At 31.2% G+C, this 12,426-nt stretch overlaps 1 protein-coding gene across 1 annotated transcript in view; it reads left to right on the forward strand.

Moving 5' to 3' along the window:
* LOC102585340 (serine/threonine-protein kinase CDL1) overlaps positions 1–1,965 on the forward strand; it is a 3,635-nt gene extending 1,670 nt beyond the window's left edge. Inside the window, exons 3-6 of the mRNA XM_006361805.2 lie at positions 532–920; positions 1,147–1,279; positions 1,464–1,553; positions 1,623–1,965. Coding sequence (XP_006361867.1) covers positions 532–920; positions 1,147–1,279; positions 1,464–1,553; positions 1,623–1,784 — 774 coding nt within the window. The 3' untranslated portion in view covers positions 1,785–1,965. The remainder of the gene's footprint in view (positions 1–531; positions 921–1,146; positions 1,280–1,463; positions 1,554–1,622) is intronic.
* The last annotated feature ends 10,461 nt before the right edge of the window (positions 1,966–12,426 follow it).

Below are 12,426 nucleotides of genomic sequence, written 5' to 3' on the forward strand. Positions count from 1 at the left end.
CTTTTTGGGGGGGGGGGGGGGGGGGGGGGGAACAGAATAGTTACTTGAGAAAATTGCTGATTTAAGTGGTTTGTATGCTATATACAAAAGGTGTAGATTTTAAAGTTAGTCTTTAATTGAAGGATCACTCGAGGGTAATATTTTTTTTATTCCAAAAGGTGTTGACTTTTTTCTCCTTTTTTTGATATTAAAATCTTTTATCCTTAGAAAAGACAATAGAAAAAGGCCCTAGGATAACATGCAAAGCAATATACACACACACATGTGATGGTACTTTGGCATTTTCTTGAATAATTAAAGCATTTCAGGAATGTCAAATTGTCAAGCTATCAGAACCATGTTTCTCAGAGCCATTATCTAAATAAAATATCACAATGTATGATTGCAATAATGTAGCAAAAACTGCAAGTTTGAATTTTATCATTAACTATAAACATGAATGTATTTTAACTGTAGCAACATGGACCGTAAGGATTGACCCTAACTTGTTCGTTATTAAGGGGTAATTATTGTGTTTCTCTGTTTTGGCAGGTGGATTTATTAAGTCGCTTACACTCTCCTTACTTGGTTGAACTTCTTGGCTACTGCGCAGACCAACACCACAGGCTCCTAATTTTTGACTATATGCCTAATGGTTCACTCCAGCAGCATCTCCACAGCGCGCATAAACAATCCACAAACTCATTGAACTGGGGAATTAGGTTAAGAATAGCCCTTGATTGTGCTAGAGCTTTGGAATATCTACATGAGCACACAACTCCATCAGTCATCCACAGAGATTTCAAGTGCAGTAATGTTCTACTTGATCAAAATTTCAGAGCTAAGGTGTCTGATTTTGGGCTAGCAAAAATTGGCTCAGACAAATTGAACGGTCTGATCTCAACGCGAGTATTAGGGACCACGGGATATTTGGCCCCAGAGTGAGTATTACATCTCCATGCTTGCTCAATCAATGAGTAAAATAAGACAATATTGCACATGGAGAGGCTTCAGTTTCTATCTTAGCACATTGTCACTTTCTGTTATTTCTTCCAGACTTACAGCTGACACTTAACATACTTTCCTAAAATAAAAATCCACCAACCTTCAGCTAATTAACGTTCTTTCGATTTTGTGACCATTAACCAACTGAATTTCTTAAAACAGGTATGCTTCAACTGGCAAACTTACAACAAAATCAGACGTATACAGTTACGGTGTGGTTCTTCTAGAGCTATTGACAGGCCGTGTACCAATTGATACAAAGAGGCCTCCTGGAGAACATGTACTTGTCTCATGGGTCAGTAACTAATGTATTTTAACAAGTTGTAGCACGTTACTTGTCTTACTTCATGACCTGATCGTATAGAAATTATTTATAATATTGTCAGTTAATATCAATAGCGAAACTATTACCCCATACAATACAAGATTCGGGCGTTTGATTGAAACAATGCCTAAATCCGTTTTCTCTGTTATATTAGGCTCTTCCAAGGTTGACAAACAGAGAAAAAGTAGTTGAAATGGTTGATCCAACATTACAAGGGCAGTACACGAAGAAGGATCTAATCCAGGTAAATGTCATAACATTTATCCTCATACTACATATGAAACCAAATGTAATGTTTTTTTTGCTAAAACAGGTAGCTGCTATAGCAGCAATGTGTGTTCAAACAGAAGCAGATTATCGTCCGTTAATGACAGATGTTGTGCAATCCTTAGTACCTCTTGTCAAGACATACTCTTCTTCATGCCCTGCCAATTCCTTCAGATCATATAACCAGACCGTGAGTCCAAGGTCTTAGGAGGAGCCATTAATTCGGAATCTGAAGACGTTTCCAACATTATTCGTGATTCAACATTTCCATAAAAGTTATTTGATCAAATGTTGGAGAATGACAACATGTAACAAATATCTGGTTAAAGCAATAAGGCTTATGTATTATAGTATTCAACTCTAATAAACCATTTTAATTAGTAATGCTTCATCGTCTAGTGAATGATAATAAACACGATAATTATAATATAATTCAGCTTTTGTTTTAATAGAATAAGATTTTTTAACTACTTATGTCAAGTGTATGATCAAGTAGGATTTTTTTTGTTTAATTTAGGACGTACAGCTTCAATGCCATATGACATTGTTGGGTAACGCCAACATCCTGAGGAACAAATGATAGATCAAACATGACCCTTATCAATGATACAAGAGTAGATATTCATAAAATAGTCGAGACAAAAGAACATTAGACAAACAGGTCAGACAATATGAAAATGGAAAAAGTTAATTATTGTAGAACAGATAGCAACTATTGTGAGTTTGTGACAATTATCATACTGTTGTTAAGCAGTGCTCCTTCCGTCTAATTTTAATTGTCATGGTTTTTTTTTTTAAGAGTTAAACTATAAGAAACTTTGACTAACATTTTACAATGTATTTTTTCATCATATGATATGCAAAAAAATTACAATTTTTATAATACTTTTCGTATAGTTTTTGAATATCTGAATTTTTTGTTTAAAATATCGAATTAATGTAATCTAATTTAACTTTAAAAATTAATCAAATTGACTTTTGAAAAGCACAACATGACAATTAAAAGTAGAGGGAGGATGGAGTATAAGAAACTAACTGGATTTATTCTTTTGTACTAAGGGAACTTCTGTTGAATTTTGTGTAAGCTACAGCTGGGTTTACCCCTTATAGCACAGGCAAGCAGAATATTAGAGGATAAGATATATACTATACTTATTATTATGTCAGCTAGCTCCTTGTCCATATTCCTAATGTGATTATTTTCTACAGACTACCTTGTTGCTTTTGTTACAATTTAAAATATGGATATACCAGAAACTACACAAAAGTACTGTGGAGTATGGATGGTGATTTTCCTAATATTCAAGCTAGCTAACCATTAGTATAATTTTAATATTAATCAAAATTCAACTAGTTTGACTCTCCACGATCAAAAAGTTTTTGGATAAAGGCAAATATCGAGCTCTAGCTCCCCGACCCCGACACACACATATTACATTAAAAATGATTTTTTGTGGTAATTAATTAAGAGCAATAGCTTAATTGCCGCTAAATATGTATTTTTAGAGGAATTAACATTCTTTGTAAATGTCTCTAAAACATATATAGTGACATTGGAAAAAATAAAAAGAAAAATTAAAAGCAGCAATACAGTAGACCTAATAATAATTGTATAAGGTACACAGTCACAATTCACAAACATCTTCTTTTTTTTTTTGGTTCACAGAAAATCTGCACCTTTCAATATGATTCCAACTTATATATGCTAAAGTAGACACCAATGGGTTGTCGTCTTACATTTTACAATTAAGTGAATTAAAATATTCTCTTTTTTTTTTGTTGGAACATATTAAATTTTTATATAAGATGATTGCATACTTTAATATGATATTAAATATATTTTTTAGTTTCTAATTTCATTTTAAAAAACATGTTGAAAATATAATTAAATAAATAAAGATATTTTATCTCTAATTATTACTTAAACTTATAAATGATTGCAACAAACTTGGAACACCTGACATGTGAAGTACTCCCTCAATGAACATTTTTTATTTTACACCGTAATTAAGAAATCAATAATAGGTTGATAATTTTATTATTTTGTCTTTTATTCATATCAATGCACATAAAAATAAGTTAGAAAAAATATAGAGAGTATATTGTATAGGAATAGCTAATATTGGAATTGTTCACATATCAAAGATCATATTAATGGCGGAGTAAAATGAGAAAAATTTAATCTGTTATATCCTAATTTAGTAAGTGATCAAGTATGAGATAATTATTTTTAGTAAAATACACGATCTAATATGTGACAGAGTAGCCTTTTAGATTTTTAATTAGTGCTCCTTTATCATTGGAAAAAGAGCTTTTTGATTTTGAAACTAAAGGCCAATTATACGGGTCATCATAGTTATGTGAATTTCATGCTTGACTATATATTAGCGGCCACTTGTGTATCATTATTGGGTGTCGCATGGACAATGCATTAAATTTGTTCTTTTCTCATAAAAAAATAAATATATGATGACTTTTCGTAAAGATTCTGATTCAACTTTTTTAAAAACAATATGATTTTGGCATCTTCCAATTTCAAAGCAAAAAGATATTTATGTCTTCTTCAATCCATTCATTGCTCAAATGAAGAGATGCTTTTGCTAGAAAAGTATTTTTGTATAATTTTATTTCCTTCAAAATATTCTCTATTTGTACATGCATCTCCTATATTGTAATCGAGAAATTAATTGAATTGTTATATTATGAATATTGGATTCAAATTTAACATACAAGTGTTGCTTCCTATATATGGGAAGATTCATGAGTGTTATGTCACTATTTGAAATAGATAGAGGTTTTATCCATCACTGTATCGCGAATCAATGAAAACTGACTCACTGGAAAAAAAAATCATAATGAAAATAAATTTTACTAAATTATTGAGAACTTCCTAATAATTTTGTGTAAAATACTAGTATTATTTTTTCTTTTCTTATTAATTCCACCGAGCATTTTCCAGCAAAAATTTTCAATGAAAAAGTAATGATATTTTTAGTAGTGTGTTGATATTTGATGAATGTTTTTTTAAGAATACATGCTTTCGAGGCAAAGTGATAAGGAAAGCAATGAGTTGAATTATGATACACAACAAGACTATGACAACGGTTTTCTTCTTTGTTTTTCATTGAAAATATTATTTGATAACACAAAAAATGTTCTACTATCAGTGGTATACGATTTGAAATTTGATAGATAATTTACCCAAAAAACTTGTGTTTGTGTATAATTTGAACTCGTGAATCGTGTGATGTGCACTCAACTCACTTATCACATATTCTTTATGAGTTATATAGTGAGCTTAATAATACATTTATATTTATCTTCATTATTTGTTTTTCTTTTGCTTTGGATATACTGGTTTTTGTGACAAGTTTGAACAAAGCACTAATAAATGGCTTAACCATAAACCCTTTTTTCTAACGAATTAAACAATTACCTGTTTAACGTAAACTGATCGAACAAAATATTATTGGTTAGCAAAAAGCTGACATGACATGTACTATAGTGTCATCTACAACGAAGAGTAGCTACACTTTTCTAGGCAAAGAGATAAAAAGAAGATAATATTCGCTAAGAAATATTCAACGTCATTATATTGTATTATAATAAAGTATTATAAAATCTCCAAGTAGTAATTTAATGAAAAGTTAAACAAACAAGAAACTTGTGAACCTAACGGAGCTTTAGTGTTGGTTCATCGTAATTAATAAACATTAATACACAATTCCATTCGGACAAAAACAGTATTTAGTAGGCATAATTAATAAGAGTAGAAAGGACAAATAACAAAAGGTACCTAACTGATTATTGATAAAGATACTTACTCTATCCGTCCAATAATAATTGTTCACAATACTAAAAATAGTTATTCAATAATAATTGTCCAATTTAGAAAAATCAAGAGATAATTTATCTTTTGTGTCTATTTTACCCTTACTATTAAATATTATTTATCATCTAACACATTTCTCAAAACATTAAATTTAATAAAGTCAAAGGATAATATACACTACTAAAAAACTGCCAAAAAACAACGGCCAAAATCGATGGACTGCGTTGCTTTTTTATTTTATTTTTCTGGATTTTTTTTTAATCCGTCGCTTCTTTTTTATTTTCATTTATTTTTTATTTCCAAAAAGCGACGCAGTCCGTCGCTTTTCTGGAAATTTATATTTTGAAAATCGCAGAAAAGTGACGAACTAAAGGACCATGTCCGTCACTTTTTTCTGTAATTTTTTTACTCCAGTTTCTGCTGCCCACCTACAAATATAAATCAATTCAATTCATATTCAAACAGCCCAATCAAACAATATAATCTAAACATCACACACAACATATAAAACATCAAACTTAAAGCAATCTTCAAAAATATATAAATCACGATACAAAAACTTATAAAGTTATTCAAAATGTGTTTCAAAAAGTTCATAAAAGAGACCTAAACTAGAGAGTGCGATCTACATAATCATTCTCCTCATCCTCACTATCGTCGGTGTCCTCGGGAGCCGAAGTAGTAGGTCGACGAGCGAGGTTCAGCACTTGTTCTTTGATTTGCTGAACGATCGCACTCATGTTTCGTTGGTCAGCTTCTCTTCTCCGCTCCGACTCTGCCAGTGCCGATGTAAGTTGTGCTATTTGAGCCGACATAGCAGCATTCTGAACACCGTCAAGTACCTCTGCTTGACGTGACGATCCAATATCTTCTAAGCCTGACTGGAGTCGTCTTACATCGTTTCGAGAGCGTAGACCATAGATTCTACCCTTGTGTGTCCCCCTACCTCTTTTTCTTTCCAAATTTGGGTGGACAGTTCAGGTGTCATTTGGACCGAACTATCTAGATTCTCAGCGACGTACTGATGAAACTCATTCTGTATATTAAATATAAAAATTGACATCAATATATATACATATCATAAATATATTCACTATTAATATATATTATTCATATTAAATAACTTACAAAAAGTTCGTTACGGCCCCTTTCCTTCACCCACACATCCGGATCCAACTCATTTTCTTTCTTCTTCACATGAGTCTTCTTGAAACCCTCCGGTTTAATGGGAGTGTGCCCCAATTCTTTTTCCTATAAATAAAAACTGAAATTTATAACGATATATATGAATCAACTAATTATTATTTATTTAAAAGTTTGAATTAGAACTTACCATCTCTCTTGTAATTGTTCTAATGGTCTTTGCACCTCCGGTGTACAACGAGCCACCCTTAAGACTGCCTCTAGCCTTTTTTACTTGTTCGGATATTGCCTTAAACTTATCTGTGTTCTAATACAGACGCAAATCATCAAAAACGTGAAACAACATTCAATTCGGACGTTGATCAGTATCCCGAACTTTCTTTAGCCAGCTAGACAGTCTCGCGGATGACCTCCTCTCAAATGTGGTTGCAATGATCAAACTGTACCTCGACTTCCAAGTACACATAGTCTGGAAAAAAAATTGAATAGCGTTAATTAGATCGATAGTAAAAAAAAGTAAAGTATACTAAAATTATTAAACTTAACTAAAAAATATATACCTTAAATTCATTAAACATCGTCTGGCGTATACTGTTTGGAATCTCCCTCCAAGAGTGATAAGCATGTGTATAAAGTCTTCTAACAAATATGTTAGAAATATCGACCAGCAGGAATAAGGCGAAGCAACATTAGAGAATGGTGTGAAGTCATCCACACACAACCCCAATCTAACATTTCTTGGTTCACTAGCAAAATCAGGATATACATTATCAAAATGCTTTCATGCTTCACCATCAGATGGATGAGACAAGACACCCGGCAACCTTCTATATTCATGATGCCATCTCATATGTGGGGCTGACCTCATTGATGCATACAACCTCTTTAACCTAAGAATAAGAGGTAGATAATGCATCACCCATCTTGAACCCCGAAAGCATCATTGATCATTTCATGAACCCTATCATGTTCCAAGTGGTGCAAGAATATTATATTCATCCCCAGGCATCGAATTATAAAACATATCATTCAATCCATCTCTTTCTCCATGATCAATCCATACTAAATATCTAGGCTTAAATCCATTACGGTACAAATGAACTATGACTGTATCTGGGGTAAAAAAATTTAAGCACCTACATGCACTACAAGGACACCTAACCAATTCAATATTCTTGAAAATGTCAAGTGTCATTGTATGTTCAATAAAATCTCTAACATCGTCAATAAACTCAGGTTTCAAACCAACACCAGTTTCATAATGCATATTATACATCCACAAACGATAATCAATCTACAAAAATATAGATATTCAATTATATTATAATTAAATTTAATAATAATTTTACTACATTAAACTAATTTATATTGTTAATATATATTTATAATTACTTAATAAGTAAATTTATTATTACTTATATATCTAATTAATTAGTTCATAAAAACTACATTTCAAGATCTACAAAGTTCAAGATTAATTAATTCATCAATTTTACTTAAGTTTAAGATTTCAAAAAAAAAAATATATTACTTCTAATGTAACAACCGGGTTTCGTCATTATAGAAAAGCCAACTGGGAAAAATTTTGGGTCGGAAAATTTTTTCGTAGTAACTTGAAATTTCCCAACCTAGTCCAGATTTGGATGAAATCGAGCCATTAAGGTGTAGGGAAATCCGATAGCAATCGGGTGACTTATTTATGATTTTGATTACATGAATAGTTAGATAAGTCGTTAAGGAACCCGTACGACTTTACGGAATTGAATTCGGGTGAGTAGAACTCCCGAAATCGATCTTAGCGCGAACAGTATTTTCTTAGCATTGTTGATTAAAGGTGTGTTGTGAAATGGGGGTCTTGGAATTATTAAAATAGCTCACTGGTTCCGTGTAACCCGCTGGGGCGGGATTTCTGCCGCCAAGGCGGGGCCGCTGCAGCGGTGAGGACCGTTGTGACGAGTTCGAAACGACTTAAGGTCGTAAATCAATCCCAAAATTACTTTATTCTGCACTTTCCAACTTTGAGATCTAGGAAACGACCCCATACGAGTTCTTGACAATTTTCCACCATTCTTGAGGCGAAAGGTAAGATTTTAACTCTCCGAATCTATTTTCGATCCGTAAAACGTAATAAAATGGGTAATTATAGATGGAGGAGGATTTTGATCTAGATTATATGGTGGAAACAACCCTGTTTTGGGTACTTGGGGTCATGGGTATGATATAGGGTTGATGAAATTGTTAGTAATCCGGGTAATTTGTGATTATTTATTGATTCTCGTATTGCATTGATTGTTTGTAGACCAAGGACAAGCGGAACGAATCCGAAAAGGAAAGGATCAAGTTTCTTAGGGTTTCAAGCTTGTTTCGAGGTAGGTGATGGTTGTTATTCTATGATTGTGTGATGTATGTTTGTTCTTGCTTCATTATGATACATGTATGTATATGAATGTTGCATTATTAATCACACTTGTTGTAAATGAGATAGATGAATGATGGTTACCATGAAATCATGACTTAAATGTATGATCTTGAGGATATACTTGCGAAGTTGCGATTGTGATTGTGGTGTGTTGAATGGATCGGTTGCCACGTTCCAACATAACTAACTTGAATCAATTGCCACGTTCCAACATAATTATGGGATCGGTTGCCACGTTCCGGTATAATAATTGAATCGGGTACCACGTTCCGATATGCTAACTGTTTGGGTTTGGGTTTCATGAGAGGACCAATGACTTGTCATAATTGTGTATTTTGAGAAATGTGAAGTTGTTTGTTATTCGGAAATATTGATAATATTGTATACGCTCTATACGTGCATGTGATTTTATTGTTGTAATGGCTTATATATGTTACAGTTAGTGGGATAGCCGCGTGATCCTACCAGTACGCTGTGGTTGTGTACTGATAGTGCACTTGCTCTTTCTTTGTTGACTACAGGGCATCTTTAAGATGCTACTGACAGACCTTGCTTAGAAGATCAAATATCGTTCGAATTCAAGGGTGAGCCAGTTCTTCCAGGCTGCCATGAGCTCTCCTTTCGTCTATGTCCACCATTTCGGACTTATACTTTCTAATTAAGTTTTAGTTCATTAGTATGGGGTTGTTTCCCTTCTTGTTTAGACTTGTTGAACTTTAGAAGTTTTGGTACATTAACTTTCAGGTTCTAGGTTATTTCTTCCACATTTGTTTAGTTCATTGTTAGATCTTTTGGAAGTTTATGGGAACTTCAGTTTAACTTTTATTCCTATTTTCGTATCCTTAAATGCTTTAGTTTTTGTTTAGTTGTTTTGTTTGGGTGTAGTAGTGGTTCTCCCATCGGAGGGTTAGTGTGGGTACCAATCACGACGGTCTGGATCGTGACATCTAATTAAGTCCAAGTTATTATAAATTAAGTCCAAAGTTCTAATTAAGTTTAATTATTAAGTTCTAATTAATTAAGGTCATCAAAAATTAGTTACATTCAAGTTGATCAAGTTCAAGTTCTAAATTCAAGTTCATATCAAAGTTCTAAAACTAGTTATATTCATGTACTTCTAATTATAAGTTCAAGTTCTAAAAGTCAAGTTCATTATCTAATTTATAAACTTAATTATATATAAACTTCTAATCCAAGAATTAGTTATATTCAAGTTCTAAATTCAAATTCATATAATCTCTAATATTAGTTATATATAAACTTCTAATAAAAAATTGTTTATATTCAAGTTCTAATTAATTAAATTCATGTTCATATAATTTTTATATTAGTTATATATAAACTTTTAATCCAAAAATTAGTTATATTCAAGTTTCAAGTTCAAATTAAAGATTCATATCTAATCTAAAAAATTAGTTATATATAGACTTCTAATCCTACAATTACTTATATATATTCAAGTTCTAATTTTAAAAAAAACCTTATATATTCATGACATTCAAACATTCATCCTATATATTCATGACATTTAAACAATCAAACTTCATCAATATCTAAATTCTAATTAACAATTTACTAATTACTAACAATCATCAAATTTTAAAAAATCCCAATTCACAACCAAATTAAAGATTTTCAAATTCAAACTAGTACCCAAATCATATTCATTAACTATCAAACACAATCAATCGTTCAATAAAACACAAATCCAATAAACTAATTAACAAAATCAAATATAACTAAAATTGAAAAAATTTAAAACTAATTTTTATAAAACCCTAACCTTAAATTAAAGGAGAAAGAGATAATGGAGAGAGGAAGCAGCGGCTGCGGCGTTGACAGCAGCGACGGCGGTGGCAAGCAACAGCGGAATAGTTAGAGAGAAAGAAGAGAGAAGGAAGAGAGGGAAAATGGGGAAAAATCGCGTCTGATATTTCAGATATTTAATGAAAAGCAACGGACGACGTCTCCCCGTCCGTCATTTTTCTTTTAAAAAGTTGACCAACATTTTGACCAAAAAGTGACGGACTAAGAGACACTGTTCGTCGCTTTTTTAAAATAGTTGACCGTATATTTTGACCAAGAAGCGACGGACATAAAGATACCATCCGTCGCTATAATAAAAAAAAAATTAATAAAATATAATAAATATAAAGCGACGGACAGCGTTGTTAATATTTTAATTTATATATAATTATTTTTAATAAAAGCGACGGACGGCGTCGCTATATATATTAAATAAATAATTATTAATTTTATATGTATTTGGCGCAAAAATCCGCGAAAAAAAGCGATGGACTAAGAGATGTCGTCCGTCGCTTTTTGTAAAATAATTAAAAAATAATTATTTTTATTAAAAAGTGACGGACAGTGTGGCAAATGGCGTCGCTTTTTGGAGCGACGTCGTCCGTCATTTTTAGCAGTTTTTTAGTAGTGATAGTAATATACCTCTATTATTTATTGTTTCTTAACGGGTGTCACAAGTCAAGAGTCAATATCTCAAAATGTCACTCAACTTTAAGAATTTATGTAGTAAAGTCATTAAATTTTATTTATATCAATAAAATCACTTAACTTAGGTATTTATATCAATAAAATCATTCAACTTAATTTATCATTAAAAATTAATATGTAAATATTAACTCCACAAATAAATAAAATTAAAAAACATCATCATAAAAATTTATGAATAATTTAATTAGTGAAATAAATATTATAATATTATTATGTACGTAAAATTTAAAAAGTATCACGATGGACGTTATCCTACCAATAAATTATTATTATATAGAAGAGTGAAGACGACCGGACGACCAAGGGTAAAAGAGTCTTTTACTACTAAATAATAATATCCATCATCCACACACTAAAGAGGAATTTTCTAGAAAGATAAGCCCAAGGACAACCAAGGGTAAATGAGTCTTTTACAAAGAGTCTTTTACTACTAAATAAATATGATTGAAGGGCAGAATAGTAATTGCCAGGGGTATTGTCAATTTTTGTTTTAAATAATTTAAAAAAAATAGGAATACTAGAAAGAGAAGGCCAACGTGTACTTCTATCATCAAAAGCACAAAAAAAATCACAAGTGGCCGTACTATCTAAACATGATGGGACCCATTTTTAATTCAATTTATATTACATTAACACCTTTACTTTTTGCACTAAAATAAATATAAAAAGAAACAAACATGATTTAAAATGTATTAAATGAAAATAAAAATATTTTAATTAGGGAGCATAAAAATAAAAATTAATAAATAAATGGGATAGATAAATTAAATGAAATTAAAGTAAACTAAGAAACTAACTAAATTTTTAAATAAATAGTTTTAAAAATTTTGCGAATCAAATATTAAAGAGAAATAATAATTATTTTTCATGTTCAATTTACATACATTAATGATAAGAATATTTTGATAATAGAATATTTTTAACTTTAACATTAATCAGATT

The sequence above is a fragment of the Solanum tuberosum genome, unplaced genomic scaffold, assembly GCF_000226075.1.
Source record: "Solanum tuberosum cultivar DM 1-3 516 R44 unplaced genomic scaffold, SolTub_3.0 scf00363, whole genome shotgun sequence".
Classification (NCBI taxonomy): domain Eukaryota; kingdom Viridiplantae; phylum Streptophyta; class Magnoliopsida; order Solanales; family Solanaceae; genus Solanum; species Solanum tuberosum.